We start from the raw sequence: 19,952 nt of genomic DNA on the forward strand, positions 1-19,952 counted from the left end.
TAATGTTACCACAGTCTAGGGGGAGAGAGATCAATATGTTCCTCAGTAGCCTGCTAGTACTAATGTTACCACAGTCTAGGGGGAGAGAGATCAATATGTTCCTCAGTAGCCTGCTAGTACTAATGTAACCACAGTCTAGAGGGAGAGAGATCAATATGTTCCTCAGTAGCCTGCTAGTACTAATGTTACCACAGTCTAGAGGGAGAGAGATCAATATGTTCCTCAGTAGCCTGCTAGTACTAATGTAACCACAGTCTAGAGGGAGACAGATCAATATGTTCTTCAGTAGCCTGCTAGTACTAATGTAACCACAGTCTAGAGGGAGAGAGATCAATATGTTCCTCAGTAGCCTGCTAGTACTAATGTAACCACAGTCTAGAGGGAGAGAGATCAATATGTTCCTCAGTAGCCTGCTAGTACTAATGTAACCACAGTCTAGAGGGAGACAGATCAATATGTTCCTCAGTAGCCTGCTAGTACTAATGTAACCACAGTCTAGAGGGAGAGAGATCAATATGTTCCTCAGTAGCCTGCTAGTACTAATGTAAACACAGTCTAGAGGGAGAGAGATCAATATGTTCCTCAGTAGCCTGCTAGTACTAATGTAACCACAGTCTAGAGGGAGAGAGATCAATATGTTCCTCAGTAGCCTGCTAGTACTAATGTAACCACAGTCTAGATGGAGAGAGATCAATATGTTCCTCAGTAGCCTGCTAGTACTAATGTAACCACAGTCTAGAGAGAGAGAGATCAATATGTTCCTCAGTAGCCTGCTAGTACTAATGTAACCACAGTCTAGAGGGAGAGAGATCAATATGTTCCTCAGTAGCCTGCTAGTACTAATGTAACCACAATCTAGAGGGAGACAGATCAATATGTTCCTCAGTAGCCTGCTAGTACTAATGTAACCACAGTCTAGAGGGAGAGAGATCAATATGTTCCTCAGTAGCCTGCTAGTACTAATGTAACCACAGTCTAGAGGGAGAGAGATCAATATGTTCCTCAGTAGCCTGCTAGTACTAATGTAACCTCAGTCTAGAGGGAGAGAGATCAATATGTTCCTCAGTAGCCTGCTAGTACTAATGTAACCTCAGTCTAGAGGGAGAGAGATCAATATGTTCCTCAGTAGCTTGCTAGTACTAATGTAACCACAGTCTAGAGAGAGAGAGATCAATATGTTCCTCAGTAGCTTGCTAGTACTAATGTAACCACAGTCTAGAGGGAGAGAGATCAATATGTTCCTCAGTAGCCTGCTAGTACTAATGTAACCACAGTCTAGAGGGAGAGAGATCAATATGTTCCTCAGTAGCCTGCTAGTACTAATGTAACCACAATCTAGAGGAAGAGAGATCAATATGTTCCTCAGTAGCCTGCTAGTACTAATGTAACCACAGTCTAGAGGGAGAGAGATCAATATGTTCCTCAGTAGCCTGCTAGTACTAATGTAACCACAGTCTAGAGAGAGAGAGATCAATATGTTCCTCAGTAGCCTGCTAGAGCTAATGTAACCACAGTCTAGAGGGAGAGAGATCAATATGTTCCTCAGTAGCCTGCTAGAGCTAATGTAACCACAGTCTAGAGGGAGAGAGATCAATATGTTCCTCAGTAGCCTGCTAGTACTAATGTAACCACAGTCTAGAGGGAGACAGATCAATATGTTCCTCAGTAGCCTGCTAGTACTAATGTAACCACAGTCTAGAGGGAGACAGATCAATATGTTCCTCAGTAGCCTGCTAGTACTAATGTAACCACAGTCTAGAGGGAGAGAGATCAATATGTTCCTCAGTAGCCTGCTAGTACTAATGTAACCACAGTCTAGAGGGAGCGAGATCAATATGTTCCTCAGTAGCCTGCTAGTACTAATGTATCCACATTCTAGAGGGAGAGAGATCAATATGTTCCTCAGTAGCCTGCTAGTACTAATTTAACCACAGTCTAGAGGAAGAGAGATCAATATGTTCCTCAGTAGCCTGCTAGTACTAATGTAACCTCAGTCTAGAAGGAGAGAGATCAATATGTTCCTCAGTAGCCTGCTAGTACTAATGTAACCACAGACTAGAGGGAGAGAGATCAATATGTTCCTCAGTAGCCTGCTAGTACTAATGTAACCACAGTCTAGAGGGAGAGAGATCAATATGTTCCTCAGTAGCCTGCTAGTACTAATGTAACCACAGACTAGAGGGAGAGAGATCAATATGTTCCTCAGTAGCCTGCTAGTACTAATGTAACCACAGTCTAGGGGGAGAGAGATCAATATGTTCCTCAGTAGCCTGCTAGTGCTAATGTAACCACAGTCTAGAGGGAGACAGATCAATATGTTCCTCAGTAGCCTGCTAGTACTAATGTAACCACAGCCTAGAGGGAGAGAGATCAATATGTTCCTCAGTAGCCTGCTAGTACTAATGTAACCACAATCTAGAGGGAGAGAGATCAATATGTTCCTCAGTAGCCTGCTAGTACTAATGTAACCACAGTCTAGAGGGAGAGAGATCAATATGTTCCTCAGTAGCCTGCTAGTACTATTGTAACCACAGTTTAGAGGGAGAGAGATCAATATGTTCCTCAGTAGCCTGCTAGTACTAATGTAACCACAGTCTAGAGGGAGACAGATCAATATGTTCCTCAGTAGCCTGCTAGTACTAATGTAACCACAGTCTAGAGGGAGAGAGATCAATATGTTCCTCAGTAGCCTGCTAGTACTAATGTAACCACAGTCTAGAGGGAGCGAGATCAATATGTTCCTCAGTAGCCTGCTAGTACTAATGTATCCACATTCTAGAGGGAGAGAGATCAATATGTTCCTCAGTAGCCTGCTAGTACTAATTTAACCACAGTCTAGAGGGAGAGAGATCAATATGTTCCTCAGTAGCCTGCTAGTACTAATGTAACCTCAGTCTAGAGGGAGAGAGATCAATATGTTCCTCAGTAGCCTGCTAGTACTAATGTAACCACAGACTAGAGGGAGAGAGATCAATATGTTCCTCAGTAGCCTGCTAGTACTAATGTAACCACAGTCTAGAGGGAGAGAGATCAATATGTTCCTCAGTAGCCTGCTAGTACTAATGTAACCACAGACTAGAGGGAGAGAGATCAATATGTTCCTCAGTAGCCTGCTAGTACTAATGTAACCACAGTCTAGGGGGAGAGAGATCAATATGTTCCTCAGTAGCCTGCTAGTGCTAATGTAACCACAGTCTAGAGGGAGACAGATCAATATGTTCCTCAGTAGCCTGCTAGTACTAATGTAACCACAGCCTAGAGGGAGAGAGATCAATATGTTCCTCAGTAGCCTGCTAGTACTAATGTAACCACAATCTAGAGGGAGAGAGATCAATATGTTCCTCAGTAGCCTGCTAGTACTAATGTAACCACAGTCTAGAGGGAGAGAGATCAATATGTTCCTCAGTAGCCTGCTAGTACTATTGTAACCACAGTTTAGAGGGAGAGAGATCAATATGTTCCTCAGTAGCCTGATAGAGCTAATGTAACCACAGTCTAGAGGGAGAGAGATCAATATGTTCCTCAGTAGCCTGCTTGTACTAATGTAACCACAGTCTAGAGGGAGACAGATCAATATGTTCATCGGTAGCCTGCTAGTACTAATGTAACCACAGTCTAGAGGGAGAGAGATCAATATGTTCCTCAGTAGCCTGCTAGTACTAATGTAACCACATTCTAGAGGGAGACAGATCAATATGTTCCTCAGTAGCCTGATAGAGCTAATGTAACCACAGTCTAGAGGGAGAGAGATCAATATGTTCCTCAGTAGCCTGCTTGTACTAATGTAACCACAGTCTAGAGGGAGACAGATCAATATGTTCATCGGTAGCCTGCTAGAGCTATTGCTCCTCAGTTTAAGCTGCTTTATGGTTAACATGTTTAAGAGGGAGTCAGAATTGAAAATTTTTTGGAACTTTGAAGAAGTTCCCTGGTTTTCCCAAAATCCCAGTTGGATGTTTCCCAGAATCAGGAGGGTGAAAGCAGGAAGTCCGGAATCGTCGAACCAGGACACTAGTAATGAGGGAGACTAATAAAGGATTCACAGGATGGGGATGATGGGACATGGCCTTTCTCTTCACGTTATTAACTACAGTGTTATTGTGGACTGGACACATCTCTCTCTCTCTCTCTCTCTCTCTCTCTCTCTCTCTCTCTCTCTCTCTCTCTCTCTCTCTCTCTCTCTCTCTCTCTCTCTCTCTCTCTCTCTCTCTCTCTCTCTCTCTCTCTCTCTCTCTCTCTCTCTCTCTCTCTCTCTCTCTCTCTCTCTCTCTCGTTGATTAGGAAGCTGGGGATAGATTGTTCTGTTCTACATCAAGTGTTAGTGCTGCTGTTGATTAGGAAGCTGGGGATAGATTGTTCTGATAAACAATGCTTCTGTTGTTCCTGTCATTCTCCTGTCATTGGTTGATCCTGGGCGTTGTGCTATATCTCTGACGTCCCCTCCCTCTTTCTCCCCCTCCCTCTCTCTCTCTCCTTCTCTCACAGGTGTCCAACCTCCCTTCATCACCTCCACCACCACCTCAAGCCTGCAGTCTCCCTCTCTCCCCCCTCTCACCCCTTTCTGTCCCCCCTGGAAGAAGACAAGACATTGGTCTGGAGAGTTGGCCCACGTCTACATCCTACCCCAGACCACCCTAGTTCCAACCAGACTACAATCCAACACCCTTCCCCTCCACCCCTCCCCAAACAGACGAAGGGGAGTGAGGAGCTTCACCCCCCCCCCCCCCCATCCCCTCCTTCCCTCTCTCTCCCCCCTCCCAACATGCAGCCCCGGGGCCTGTATGTAAGATCCATGGTACAGCCCATCCCTCCCTCTCTCTCCCCCCTCCCAACATCCTAGAGAGCCATCCCTAGATTGAAATCTTGAACCACTCCACTGGGTAATGAAGTGAAGCTAAATGTTCTGATGTGAAACTGGGCTGGACCAGCACTGACCGGACAGGAGAGAACAGGATGTGACTTCAGCATCAGCCCACCTCACTTCCTGTCCATCTCAACCAATAGAAAGACTGGATCACAGGCCTCAAATTCCACAATCACTCAATCAAACTTTATTTATAAAAGCATTTTTACAACAACATTTCTCACAAAGTGCTTTACAGTAGTCACCTTAGTAAACTAATGTTTGACTTCCAAAGAGCAGGCAGCGGCAGAGTGGCAAGGGACAACCTCCTTACAAGTGGAGATGTGTTAGCTAACCTCTGACCTGTGTCTGGGCTTGGCTGCTTGTTGGATCCAGACTGTAGTATTTAATCTACAGGCTTCTACTGACCGTAGCTAGCGCGTCAGCTTCTAGAATGTTCTATTAGGTTCTAGTAAGTTCTAATAGGTTCTAGTATGTTCTGTTAGGTTCTAGTATGTTCTATTAGATTATAGTATGTTCTCTCAGGTTCAAGTATGTTCTGTTAGGTTCAAGTATGTTCTGTTAGGTTTTAGTGTGTTCTATTAGATTCTAGTAGGCTCTACCAGGCTGTCTGGCGCTGTGCTGTAGCCTCCTGGCCTGTGGCCCTCCTCTCTGGCTCCAGCCTTGGGCGTGGCCCACCGTTCCCCCCCCTCCCCTGATCAACCTCCATCATTCGCCCCTCCCTCACCACGGCCGTCCTCCCCCCCCGCCCCCACCCTTCCTCCCCCTCCCATCACCACCACTCCCCCCATCATCACCATCACCCCTCTCACCCCCCATCTCACCCCCAGTCCCCTCCTCCCTCCTCCCCTGTGGTCACCATGACGACCACTCCCACTGCTCGTGAGCATCTCCTGGTGGTGAGGAGGCGCAACCCCCACATGCGCTACACTCTCAGCCCTGAAAACCTGCGCTCTCTCTCAGCCCAGGGCGGTGATGGCATTGGCCCTAGGGGTCACGGCGGGGAAAGGTCAGCTGGTGAACGGTCAGGGGTCGGAGGTCATGGAGAGGGTCATGGCGGCGGGCTACAAAGGGCCAATAGCGACACGGACCTGGTGACCTCGGAGAGCAGGTCATCGCTGACTGCGTCGACATACGAGTTCACGATGGGGCGGGGCCAAAACCTGGTCATCAACTGGGACATCAAGGAGGAAGTGGACGCCACGGACTGGATCGGACTCTACCACATCGGTGAGACACGGGGGGGGACTAGATCTTCAGGGGAAGAAGGGGTAGGGGGGTCAAGTTGTGTCAAGGTTTCCTTTATTGTCCCAGAAAGTTGGACATTCATTTAGCTACCTTCACATTTCAAAAATACACAAATCAATCATAGAACAAGATCCTCAATGGAGACCAAGGACACATGTTTAGAACAGGGCAGGAGAGGGTGTACAGTAGAGGGCTTCAGTACTGGAGGAATCACATGAGAGGGGGGAGGGGGGAGGGAAGATGAGAGGGGGGAGGGAGGATGAGAGGGAGGAAGGGAGGGGAGGGAGGTAGGATGAGAGGGAGGAAGGGAGGGGGGAGGGAAGGAAGGAGGTAGGTAGGATGAGAGGGAGGAAGAGAGGGGGAGGGAGGGAGGATGAGAGGGGGAGGGAGGTAGGGAGGATGAGAGAGAGGAAGAGAGGGGGGAGGGAGGAAGGGAGGGGGAGGGAGGTAGGATGAGAGGGAGGAAGGGAGGGGAGAGGGAGGGAAGGAGGTAGGTAGGATGAGAGGGAGGAAGAGAGGGGGAGGGAGGATAAGAGGATGAGAGGGGGGAGGGAGGGAGGATGAGAGGGGGAGGATGAGAGGGAGGAAGGGAGGGGGAGGGAGGTAGGATGAGAGGGAGGAAGGGAGGGGGAGGGAAGGAAGGAGGTAGGTAGGATGAGAGGGAGGAAGAGAGGGGGAGGGAGGGAGGATGAGAGGGGGAGGGAGGTAGGGAGGATGAGAGAGAGGAAGAGAGGGGGGAGGGAGGATGAGAGGGAGGAAGGGAGGGGGAGGGAAGTAGGATGAGAGGGAGGGGGGAGGGAGGGAAGGAGGTAGGTAGGATGAGAGGGAGGAAGAGAGGGGGAGGGAGGATAAGAGGATGAGAGGGGGGAGGGAGGGAGGATGAGAGGGTGAGGTTGGGGGAGGGAGGAGAAAGCACTACGTCAGCATCACCTGAGATTATAAGAGAATTGTATCATGCTGCCCTCCTCCCTTTTTAAACGTGTTATTTATTTCACCTTTATTTAACCAGGTAGGCCAGTTGAGAACAAGTTCTCATTTGCAACTGCGACCTGGCCAAGATAAAGCATAGCAATTTGACACATACAACAACACAGAGTTACACATGGGATAAACAAAACATAGTCAATAATACAGTAGAACAAAGAAAACAAAAACTCTATATACAGTGAGTGCAAATGAGATAAGATAAGGGTGTTAAGGCAATAAAGCCTCACCCCTCGCCTCACCCCCTCCCCTCGCCTCATCTCCTCTCCTATTCTCTCCTCTCCCCTCGCCTCATCTCCTCTCCTCTTACCTCCTCTCCCCTCGTCTCACCTCCTCCCCTCGCCTCACCTCCTCTTTTCTTCCCTCCTCTCCCCTCGTCTCACCTCCTCCCCTCGCCTCACCTCCTCTCCTCTTCCCTCCTCTCCCCTCGTCTCACCTCCTCCCCTCGCCTCACCTCCTCTCCCCTTGTCTCACCTCCTCTCCTCTTCCCTCCTCGTCTCACCTCCTCCCCTCGCCTCACCTCCTCTCCTCTTCCCTCCTCTCCCCTCGTCTCACCTCCTCCCCTCGCCTCACCTCCTCTTCTCTTCCCTCGCCTCACCTCCTCCCCTCGCCTCACCTCCTCTCCTCTTCCCGCCTCACCTCCTCTCCTCTTCCCCTCCTCCTCTTCCCTCCTCTCCCCTCGCCTCACCTCCTTCCCTCGCCTCACCTCCTCTCCTCTTCCCCTCCTCCTCTTCCCCTCCTCTCCCCTCGCCTCACCTCCCCTCGCCTCACCTCCTCTCCTCTTCCCCTCCTCCTTTTTCCTCCTCTCCCCTTGCCTCACCTCGTTCCCTCGCCTCACCTCCTCTCCTCTTCCCCTCCTCCTCTTCTCCTCCTCTCCCCTTGCCTCACCTCCTTCCCTCCCCTCGCCTCCTCTCCTCTTCCCCTCCTCCTCTTCCCTCCTCTCCCCTCGCCTCACCTCCTTCCCTCGTCTCACCTCCTCTCCTCTTCCCCTCCTCTTCCCCTCCTCTCCCCTCGCCTCACCTCCTCTCCTCTTCCCTCCTCTCCCCTCGTCTCACCTCCTCCCCTCGCCTCACCTCCTCTCCTCTTCCCTCCTCTCCCCTCGCCTCACCTCCTCTCCTCTTCCCTCCTCTCCCCTCGTCTCACCTCCTCCCCTCGCCTCACCTCCTCTTCTCTTCCCTCCTCTCCCCTCGCCTCACCTCCTCCCCTCCCCTCGCCTCACCTCCTCTCCTCTTCCCCTCCTCTTCCCCTCCTCTCCCCTCGCCTCACCTCCTCCCCTCACCTCACCTCTTCTCCTCTTCCCCTCCTCCTCTCCTGTCGCCTCCTCATCCCATCCTTTCGTTCTCATATCGCTGTCTCTTTCCTTTTCTCACCCTGACGATCAAGTTTAATTACTTATCCCTGGTGCTGTGTGTGTGTGTGTGTGTGTGTGTGTGTGTGTGTGTGTGTGTGTGTGTGTGTGTGTGTGTGTGTGTGTGTGTGTGTGTGTGTGTGTGTGTGTGTGTGTGTGTGTGTGTGTGTGTGTGTGTGTGTGTGTGTTAGCTACAGTGCATTCAGAAAGTATTCAGACCTCTTGACTTTTTCAAATCAAATTGTATTTGTCACATGCGCCGAATACAACAGGTCATAGACCTTACAGTGAAATGCTTACTTACAAGCCCTTAACCAACAATGCAGTTTTAAGAAAAATAAGTGTTAAGTAAACAATATGAAATAAAGTAACAAATAATTAAATAGCAGCAGTAAAATAACAGTAGCAACAGAGAGTAGCAGCAGCGTAAAATGGGGGGGGGGGGAGGAGGAGGGGAAGAGGAGGCAAGGACAGGAGGGGAGGGGAGGGGAAGAGGAGGGAAGGACAGGAGAGGAGGGGGGGGAGGGGAGGGAAGAACAGGAGAGGAGGGGAGGGGAAGAGGAGGGAAGGACAGGAGGGGAGGGGAGGGGAAGAGGAGGGAAGGACAGGAGAGGAGAGGAGGGGAGGGGAAGAGGAGGGAAGGACAGGAGATAAGGGGAGGGGAGGGAAGAACAGGAGAGAAGAGGAGGGGAGGGGAAGAGGAGGGAAGGACAGGAGATAAGGGGAGGGGAGGGAAGAACAGGAGAGGAGAGGAGGGGAGGGGAAGAGGAGGGAAGGACAGGAGAGGAGAGGAGGAGGAGGGAAGGACAGGACAGGAGAGGAGAGGAGGAGGAGGGAAGGACAGGAGAGGAGAGGAGGGGAGGGAAGAACAGGAGAGGACAGGAAGGGAGGGGAAGAGGAGGGAAGGACAGGAGGGGAGGGGAGGGGAAGAGGAGGGAAGGACAGGAGAGGAGAGGAGGGGAGGGGAAGAGGAGGGAAGGACAGGAGAGGAGAGGAGGAGGAGGGAAGGACAGGACAGGAGAGGAGAGGAGGAGGAGGGAAGGACAGGAGAGGAGAGGAGGGGAGGGAAGAACAGGAGAGGAGAGAAGGAGGAGGGGAAGAGGAGGGAAGGACAGGAGAGGAGAGGCGGAGGAGGGGAAGAGGAGGGAAGGACAGGAGAGGAGAGGAGGAGGAGGGGAAGAGGAGGGAAGGACAGGAGAGGAGAGGAGGAGGAGGGGAAGAGGAGGGAAGGACAGGAGAGGAGAGGAGGAGGAGGGGAAGAGGAGGGAAGGACAGGAGGGGAGAGGAGGAGGAGGGAAGGACAGAACAGGGGAGGAGGGGAGGGGAAGAGGAGGGAAGGACAGGAGAGGAGAGGAGGAGGAGGGAAGGACAGGACAGGAGAGGAGGAGGAGGGAAGGACAGGACAGGAGAGGAGAGGAGGAGGAGGGAAGGACAGGACAGGAGAGGAGGAGGAGGGAAGGACAGGACAGGAGAGGAGAGGAGGAGGAGGGAAGGACAGGACAGGAGAGGAGGGGAGGGGAAGAGGAGGGAAGAGAGGGGGGGATAAGAGGGGATTGATGCAATTATTGTGGGTAGCCATTTGATTAGCTGTTCAGGAGTCTTATGGCTTGGGGGTAGAAGCTGTTAAGAAGCCTTTTGGACTTAACTTGGCGCTCGGTGCCGCTTGCCGTGCGGTAGCAGAGAGAACAGTCTACGACTAGGGAGGCTGGATTCTTTGACAATTTACAGGACCTTCCTCTAACAGCACCTGGTATAGAGGTCCCGGATGGCAGGAAGCTTGGCCCCAGTTTGTGGGATAATGGTGTTGGTGTTGACGTGAGCCATGACCAGCCTTGTTTTCCACATTTTGTTACATTACAGCCTTATTCTAAAATTGAATAAAACCTTTTTCCCCCCCTCATCAATCTACACACAATACCACATAATGACAAAGCAAAAACAGGTTTTAAGAAATGTTTGCAAATGTATAAAAAAAAAACGAATGGCACATTTACATAAGTATTCAGACCCTTTACTCAGTACTTTGTTGAAGCACCTTTGGCAGCGATTACAGCCTCGAGTCTTCTTGGGTATGATGCTACAAGCTTGGCACACCTGTATTTGGTAAGTTTCTCACATTTTTCTCTGCAGATCCTCTCAAGCTCTGTCAGATGGTTGGGGAGCATTGCTGCACAGCTATTTTCAGGTCTCTCCAGAGATGTTCGCTCGGTTTCAAGTCCGGGCTCCGGCTGGGCCACTCAAGGACATCTCAGAGACTTGTCCTGAAGGCACACCTGCGTTGTCTTGGCTGTGTGCTTAGGGTCGTTGTTCTGTTGGAAGGTGAACCTTCAACCCAGTCTGAGGTCATGAGAGCTCTGGAGCAGGTTTTCATCAAGAATCTCTCTGTACTTTGCTCTGTTCATCTTTCCCTCGATTCGGACTAGTCTCCCAGTCCCTGATACTGATGAACATCCCCACAGCATGATGTTGCCACCACCATGTTTCACCATAGGCATGGTGCCAGGTTTCCTCCAGGCGTGACACTTGGCTTTCAGGCCAAAAAGTTAAATCTTGGTTTCATCAGACTAGAGATTCTTGTTTCTCATTGTCTGAGTCCTTTTAGGTGCTTTTTGGCAAACTGCAAGCTAGCTATCGTGCCTTTTACTGAGGAGTGGCACCCATCTGGCCACTGTACCATAAAGGCCTGATTGGTGGAGTGCTGCAGAGATTGTTGTCCTTCTGGAAGGTTCTCCCATCTCCACAGAGGACCTCTGGAGCTCTGTCAGAGTTTTCCATTGGGTTCTTGGTCACCTCCCTGACCAAGGCCCTTCTCCCCAATGGTTCAGTTTGGCCCGGCAGCAAGCTCTAGGAAGATCTTGGTGTCTCCAAACATCTTCCATTTAAGAAGGATGGAGGCCACTGTGTTCTTGGGGACCTTCAATGCTGCAGAAATATTTTGGTACCCTTCCCCAGATCTGTGCCTCTACACAATCCTGTCACGGAGCTCTACGGACAATTCTTTCGACCTCGCGGTTTGATTTTCAGTCTGACATGCACGGTCAACTGTGGGACCTTATATAGACAGTTGTGTGCCTTTCTGCCTGGACTTTTGGACAATAGTGAGTAGTGGTCTTATGTACATCCTAGACAATAGTGAGTAGTGGTCTTCTGAATCTCTGCCTGGACTTCTGTACATCCTGGACAGTAGAGAGTAGTGGTCTTATGTACATCCTGGACAGTAGTGAGTAGTGGTCTTCTGTACATCCTGGACAGTAGTGAGTAGTGGTCTTATGTACATCCTGGACAGTAGAGAGTAGTGGTCTTATGTACATCCTTGACAGTAGAGAGTAGTGTACTTCTCTACATCCTAGACAGTAGAGAGTAGTGTAGTTCTGTACATCCTAGACAGTAGAGAGTAGTGGTCTTCTGTACATCCTGGACAATAGTGTACTTCTGTACATCCTGGACACTAGTGAATAGTGTACTTCTGTACATCCTGGACACTAGTGAATTGTGGACTTCTGTACATCCTGGACAGTAGTGAATAGTGGACTTCTGTACATCCTGGACACTAGTGAATAGTGGACTTCTGTATATCCTGGACAGTAGAGAGTAGTGGACTTCTGTACATCCTTGACAGTAGTGAATAGTGGTCTTCTGTACATCCTGGACAGTAGTGAATAGTGGACTTCTGTACATCCTGGACAGTAGTGAATAGTGGACTTCTGTACATCCTGAACAGTAGTGAATAGTGGACTTCTGTACATCCTGGACAGTAGAGAGTAGTGGACTTCTGTACATCCTGGACAGTAGTGAGTAGTGGACTTCTGTACATCCTGGACAGTAGTGAGTAGTGGTCTTCTGTACATCCTGGACACTAGTGAATAGTGGACTTCTGTACATCCTGGACAGTAGTGAGTAGTGGTCTTCTGTACATCCTGGACAGTAGTGAATAGTGGACTTCTGGACAGTAGTGAGTAGTGGACTTCTGTACATCCTGGACAGTAGTGAATAGTGGACTTCTGTACATCCTGGACAGTAGTGAATAGTGGACTTCTGTACATCCTGGACAGTAGTGAATAGTGGTCTTCTGTACATCCTGGACAGTAGTGAGTAGTGGACTTCTGTACATCCTGGACAGTAGAGAGTAGTGGACTTCTGTACATCCTGGACAGTAGTGAGTAGTGGACTTCTGTACATCCTGGACAGTAGTGAGTAGTGGTCTTCTGTACATCCTGGACACTAGTGAATAGTGGACTTCTGTACATCCTGGACAGTAGTGAGTAGTGGTCTTCTGTACATCCTGGACAGTAGTGAATAGTGGACTTCTGGACAGTAGTGAGTAGTGGACTTCTGGACAGTAGTGAGTAGTGGACTTCTGTACATCCTGGACAGTAGTGAATAGTGGACTTCTGTACATCCTGGACAGTAGTGAGTAGTGGTCTTCTGTACATCCTGGACAGTAGTGAATAGTGGACTTCTGGACAGTAGTGAGTAGTGGACTTCTGTACATCCTGGACAGTAGTGAATAGTGGACTTCTGTACATCCTGGACAGTAGTGAATAGTGGACTTCTGTACATCCTGGACAGTAGTGAATAGTGGACTTCTGTACATCCTGGACAGTAGTGAATAGTTGACTTCTGGACAGTAGTGAGTAGTGGACTTCTGTACATCCTGGACAGTAGTGAATAGTGGACTTCTGTACATCCTGGACAGTAGTGAATAGTGGACTTCTGTACATCCTTGACAGTAGTGAATAGTGGACTTCTGTACATCCTGGACAGTAGTGAATAGTGGACTTCTGGACAGTAGTGAGTAGTGGACTTCTGTACACCCTGGACAGTAGTGAATAGTGGACTTCTGTACATCCTGGACAGTAGTGAATAGTGGACTTCTGGACAGTAGTGAGTAGTGGACTTCTGTACATCCTGGACAGTAGTGAATAGTGGAGTTCTGTACATCCTGGACAGTAGTGAATAGTTGTCTTCTGTACATCCTGGACAGTAGTGAATAGTGGACTTCTGTACATCCTGGACAGTAGTGAATAGTGGACTTCTGTACATCCTGGACAGTAGTGAATAGTGGACTTCTGTACATCCTTGACAATAGTGAATAGTGGACTTCTGTACATCCTTGACAGTAGTGAATAGTGGTCTTCTGGACAGTAGTGAGTAGTGGACTTCTGTACATCCTGGACAGTAGTGAATAGTGGACTTCTGTACATCCTGGACAGTAGTGAATAGTGGTATCAGCTTCAGTTCTTTAATTATCTTCTCATTATCATCAGCCTGCTATCAGAGGGCACTTCCTGCCAGACACACACACACAAACACTCACACACACACACACACACTCATACACACATCCTGAACACTATAGTGTCAGCAGCAGCCAGTAGAGAGAGTGATGGCCAGTGAAAGGCGATCCATCCACTCTCTACACCAGGCTCTGTGTGTGGAGGTATTGACCGGGGCGGGGGAAAGACCTGAGATGTGTCCCCCAGAGAGATGCATCATTCTGGCCCTGGGCCATCCACCCCTGCCCTGGAGCCAACACGGCTCCATTACCGGCACCTACCGTATGTCCTGCCTCCCCTCTCTCTCATCTCCTCCATCACTCCATCCTCCTCTCTCTCCCCCTCCATCACTCCATCCTCCTCTCTCTCCCCCTCCATCACTCCATCCTCCTCTCTCATCTCCTCCATCACTCCATCCTCCTCTCTCTCCCCCTCCATCACTCCATCCTCCTCTCTCATCTCCTCCATCGCTCCATCCTCCTCTCTCTCCCCCTCCATCACTCCATCCTCCTCTCTCCTCCATCACTCCATCCTCCTCTCTCTCCTCTCCTCCATCTCTCCCGCACTCCATCCTCCTCTCCTCCATCACTCCATCCTCCTCTCTCCCCTCTCCTCCATCACTCCATCCTCCTCCCCTCCATCACTCCATCCTCCTCTCTCCCCTCTCTCCCCTCCTCCATCACTCTATCCTCCTCTCTCCCCCTCCATCACTCCATCCTCCTCCCCTCCATCACTCCATCCCCCTCTCTCTCCCCTCCTCCATCACTCTATCCTCCTCTCTCTCCTCTCTTCCATCACTCCATCCCCCTCTCTCTCCTCTCTTCCATCACTCCATCCCCCTCTCTTCCTCTCCTCCTTCACTCCATCCTCCTCCCCTCCTCCATCACTCCATCCTCCTCTCCCCTCCTCCATCACTCTATCCTCCTCTCTCCCCTCTCTTCCTCTCCTCCATCACTCCATCCCCCTCTCTTCCTCTCCTCCTTTTCCACCTCTCTGTTGTTAAGGAAAAACCACAGGGTTTCCGGGTAACGGCATTATACAATTGACAGAAGTTACTTATTGTGACATTACCTGGGTTATTCATTAAATATGCAGAGCCTCTGGGGAGGTAGTGTGAACATAGTGCTGGCGTGTCATCATAGTGGTCTCTGACTTGTAGTCAGACTCTCTCAGGTGGAACAAACTTAAACCTGCACCAGTTTTTCAATGCTGAATTGAATGCCATTGAGAAAACAGAAAGGGGTCATCATGTATTTTTTCGCTTCCTTTCTGAATATAAAAGTAATCCAAGAAGTAATTATGTAGTTTTTCAAAAGTATCTGTAATCTGATTACAATATTTTAGCTGGTTAATGTAATTCATTACAGTTACAGTTTTTTGTAAATCAGATGATATGTTATCGGTTACTCCCCAACCCTGTCTGTGTGTGTGTGTGTGTGTGTGTGTGTGTGTGTGTGTGTGTGTGTGTGTGTGTGTGTGTGTGGGTGACTTGGGACTGTTATCACTTGCCACCTTGCCATCCTGTTATTGAATGTGACATGGTGTGAGTTGAGTCGTGGCTCTGAGGGGAGACTGGGTGATAAGGAGACATATTCATCATGGTCAACTCTGTCACATACTATCTGAGTGACAGATACAACACACACGCACGCACGCACGCACGCACGCACGCACGCACGCACGCACGCACACACACACACACACACACACACACACACACACACACACACACACACACACACACACACACACACACACACACACACACACACACACACACACACATATCTCTGTCACACACTGTCTGAATGATACATGGACTATGTCAGACGTTTGTCATCCTACACAGCTCAATGATAACAGGAAAGTGACCATAGTATCTGTAGCAGCTACTGTTACACTAGGTTACAGCATCAGATACACTAGGTTATAATAGGTTACAGCATCAGCTACTATTACACTAGGTTACAGCATCAGATACACTAGGTTACAGCATCAGCTACTGTTACACTAGGTTACAGCATTAGCTACTATTACACTAGGTTACAGCATCAGGTACACTAGGTTACAGCATCAGATACACTAGGTTATAATAGGTTACAGCATCAGCTACTGTTACACTAGGTTACAGCATCAGGTACTGATACACTAGGTTACAGCATCAGATACACTAGGTTATAATAGGTTACAGCATTAGCTACTATTACACTAGGTTACAGCATCAGATACACTAGGTTACAGCATCAGCTACTGTTACACTAGGTTACAGCATCAGGTACACTAGGTTACAGCATCAGCTACTGTTACACTAGGTTACAGCATCAGCTACTGTTACACTAGGTTACAGCATCAGCTGCTATTACACTAGGTTACAGCATCAGATACACTAGGTTACAGCATCAGCTACTGTTACACTAGGTTACAGCATCAGCTACTGTTACACTAGGTTACAGCATCAGGTACTGATACACTAGGTTACAGCATCAGATACACTAGGTTACAGCATCAGCTACTGTTACACTAGGTTACAGCATCAGCTACTGTTACACTAGGTTACAGCATCAGCTACTGTTACACTAGGTTACAGCATCAGCTACTGTTACACTAGGTTACAGCATCAGATACACTAGGTTACAGCATCAGCTACTGTTACACTAGGTTACAGCATCAGGTACTGATACACTAGGTTACAGCATCAGATACACTAGGTTACAGTATCAGCTACTGTTACACTAGGTTACAGCATCAGCTACTGTTACACTAGGTTACAGCATCAGATACACTAGGTTACAGCATCAGCTACTGTTACACTAGGTTACAGCATCAGCTACTATTACACTAGGTTACAGCATCAGATACACTAGGTTACAGCATCAGCTACTGTTACACTAGGTTACAGCATCAGATACACTAGGTTACAGCATCAGCTACTGTTACACTAGGTTACAGCATCAGCTACTGTTACACTAGGTTACAGCATCAGGTACTGATACACTAGGTTACAGCATCAGATACACTAGGTTACAGCATCAGCTACTGTTACACTAGGTTACAGCATCGGTGACTGTTACACTAGATTACAGCATCAGCTACTGTTACACTAGGTTACAGCATCAGGTACTGATACACTAGGTTACAGCATCAGCTACTGTTACACTAGGTTACAGCATCAGCTACTGTTACACTAGGTTACAGCATCAGCTACTGTTACACTAGGTTACAGCATCAGCTACTGTTACACTAGGTTACAGCATCAGCTACTGTTACACTAGGTTACAGCATCAGCTACTGTTACACTAGGTTACAGCATCAGCTACTGTTACACTAGGTTACAGCATCAGCTACTGATACACTAGGTTACAGCATCAGCTACTGTTACACTAGGTTACAGCATCAGATACACTAGGTTACAGCATCAGCTACTGTTACACTAGGTTACAGCATCAGATACACTAGGTTACAGCATCAGCTACTGTTACACTAGGTTACAGCATCAGCTACTGTTACACTAGGTTACAGCATCAGCATCAGCTACACTAGGTTACAGCATCAGCTACTGTTACACTAGGTTACAGCATCAGCTACTATTACACTAGGTTACAGCATCAGATACACTAGGTTACAGCATCAGCATCAGCTACACTAGGTTACAGCATCAGCTACTGTTGCACTAGGTTACAGCATCAGCTACTGTTACACTAGGTTACAGCATCAGCTACTGTTACACTAGGTTACAGCATCAGATGCACTAGGTTACAGCATCAGCTACTGTTACACTAGGTTACAGCATCAGCTACTGTTACACTAGGTTACAGCATCAGCTACTGTTACACTAGGTTACAGCATCAGATACACTAGGTTACAGCATCAGCTACTGTTACACTAGGTTACAGCATCAGCTACTGTTACACTAGGTTACAGCATCAGCTACTGTTACACTAGGTTACAGCATCAGCTACTGTTACACTAGGTTACAGCAGTACATTAAGACCTGTCAGTTGTGTCATGGTGTGTGTCAGTTCTCTGACCGTCTACATCAGTACTGTTAGGGCCTGTTTCAGCTTGGTTTCTGCCTGTCATTAGTACTCTTGGGCTCCCGAGTGGCACAGCGGTCTAAGGCACTGCATCTCAATGCAAGAGGCGTCACTACAGTCCCGGGTTCGAATCAAGGCTGTATCACATCCGGCTGTGATTGGGAGTCTCATAGGGCAGCGCACAATTGTCCCAGCGTCGTCCGGGTTTGACCCGGGGTCGTCCGGGTTTGGCCCAGCGTCGTCCGGGTTTGACCCGGGGTCGGCCGTCAGTGTAAATAAGACTTGTTTTTAACCGACTTGCCTCGTTACTAAATAAAGGTGAAATAAAAATAAAACATTTATAAACACCACGTGTCAGTTGTGTTACGTCTGATTCAGTAAAACTGTTGAGGAGACGTGTCCTGCCAATGTATGGGGCTGTCAGTTGTGTTATGGCCTAAGTCAGCACTGTTACAGCCTATATCAGTGATGTGACTGTGTGTGTCCCCTCCCCAGATGAGACGTGTCCTGCCAACGTGTGGGACTCTAAGAACCGCGGGGTGAACGGCACCCAGAGAGGACAGATCGTCTGGAGGCTGGAGCCTGGACCTTACTTCATGGAGCGTGAGTATAGTGTGTGTGTGTCATGCGTGTGTGTGTGTATTGTGTGTGCGTGTTAATGTTTATGAAGGACTGTTTGTGTGTGTTCAGGATGATTAGAACAATAGAAGTCTTCTGTGTGTGTGTTCAGGATGACTAGAACAATAGAAGTCTTCTGTGTGTGTGTTCAGGATGATTAGAACAATAGAAGCTATCTGTGTGTGTGTTCAGGATGATTAGAACAATAGAAGCTGTCTGTGTGTGTGTTCAGGATGATTAGAACAATAGAAATCTTCTGTGTGTGTGTGTTCAGGATGATTAGAACAATAGAAGCTGTCTGTGTGTGTGTTCAGGATGATTAGAACAATAGAAGCTGTCTGTGTGTGTGTTCAGGATGATTAGAACAATAGAAGCTGTCTGTGTGTGTGTTCAGGATGATTAGAACAATAGAAGCTGTCTGTGTGTGTGTTCAGGATGATTAGAACAATAGAAGCTGTCTGTGTGTGTGTTCAGGATGATTATAACAATAGAAGCTGTCTGTGTGTGTGTTCAGGATGACTAGAACAATAGAAGTCTTCTGTGTGTGTGTTCAGGATGATTAGAACAATAGAAGCTGTCTGTGTGTGGTTCCTTCCTCAGCTGAGACTAAGATCTGCTTTAAGTACTACCATGGAGTGAGTGGTGGCCTGAGAGCAACAACCCCCTGCATCACCGTCAACAACCCAGGACTTCCTGTGAGTCTGTCTGTCTGTCTGTTTATGAAGGAGTTTTTATGTATCAAGTAACTGTATGCCAGATGGTGTAGCTGCATCTTAGGCAAGAGAGGGAGAGAGAGAGACAGACAGAGAGAGAGACAGAGAGGGAGAGAGGGAGAGAGGGAGAGAGAGAGAGAGAGAGAGAGAGAGAGAGAGAGAGAGAGAGAGAGAGAGAGAGAGAGAAAGAGAGAGACAGAGAGAGATGGAGAAGATAAGAAGAAAAGAGCTCCCTCTATACCTGTGTGTGTGTGTGTGTGTGTGTGTGTGTGTGTGTGTGTGTGTGTGTGTGTGTGTGTGTGTGTGTGTGTGTGTGTGTGTGTGTGTGTGTGTGTGTGTGTGTGTGTGTGTGTGTGTGTGTGTGTGTGTGTGTGTGTGTGTGTGTGTGTCTGTGTCTGTGTGTTCTTAGATATCAATCTGAATGTGTCAGTTGGACTATATTAGATATCACTCTGAATGTGTCAGTTGGACTATATTAGATATCAATCTGAATGTGTCAGTTGGACTATATTAGATATCACTCTGAATGTGTCAAAAGTGAAATAACAATACAAATTAACAAAATAATAGACATTTCAAATGTCATATTATGTCTATATACAGTGTTGTAATGATTTACAAATAGTACAAAAGGGAAAATAAATAAACATAAATATAGGTTATATTTAGAATGGTGTTTTCTCTCTCTCTTTTTCTCTCTCTCTCTCTCTCTCTCTCTCTCTCTCTCTCTCTCCACCCCCTCCATCTCTCTCTCCACTCCTCTCTCCCCCCTCCCTCCCTCCTCTCTTTCTCCTCTACCCCCCTCTCCCCCTCTCCCTCCCTCCCTCCATCGCACCATCCCTCTCCCTCTCTCTCCCTCCCTCCCTC

The 19,952-nt window shown here is 48.4% G+C and overlaps 1 protein-coding gene across 2 annotated transcripts in view; it reads left to right on the forward strand.

Annotated features, from left to right (window-relative positions):
- hecw2b (HECT, C2 and WW domain containing E3 ubiquitin protein ligase 2b) overlaps nucleotides 1-19,952 on the forward strand; it is an 81,638-nt gene that overhangs the window by 27,571 nt on the left and 34,115 nt on the right. For both annotated transcript variants that reach the window (XM_055930287.1, XM_055930286.1), the window contains exons 2-4: nucleotides 4,486-6,094; nucleotides 18,250-18,357; nucleotides 18,973-19,067. In XM_055930287.1, coding sequence (XP_055786262.1) covers nucleotides 5,725-6,094; nucleotides 18,250-18,357; nucleotides 18,973-19,067 — 573 coding nt within the window. In that variant the 5' untranslated portion in view covers nucleotides 4,486-5,724. The remainder of the gene's footprint in view (nucleotides 1-4,485; nucleotides 6,095-18,249; nucleotides 18,358-18,972; nucleotides 19,068-19,952) is intronic.

The sequence above is a fragment of the Salvelinus fontinalis genome, chromosome 7 (assembly GCF_029448725.1).
Source record: "Salvelinus fontinalis isolate EN_2023a chromosome 7, ASM2944872v1, whole genome shotgun sequence".
NCBI classification, from domain to species: domain Eukaryota; kingdom Metazoa; phylum Chordata; class Actinopteri; order Salmoniformes; family Salmonidae; genus Salvelinus; species Salvelinus fontinalis.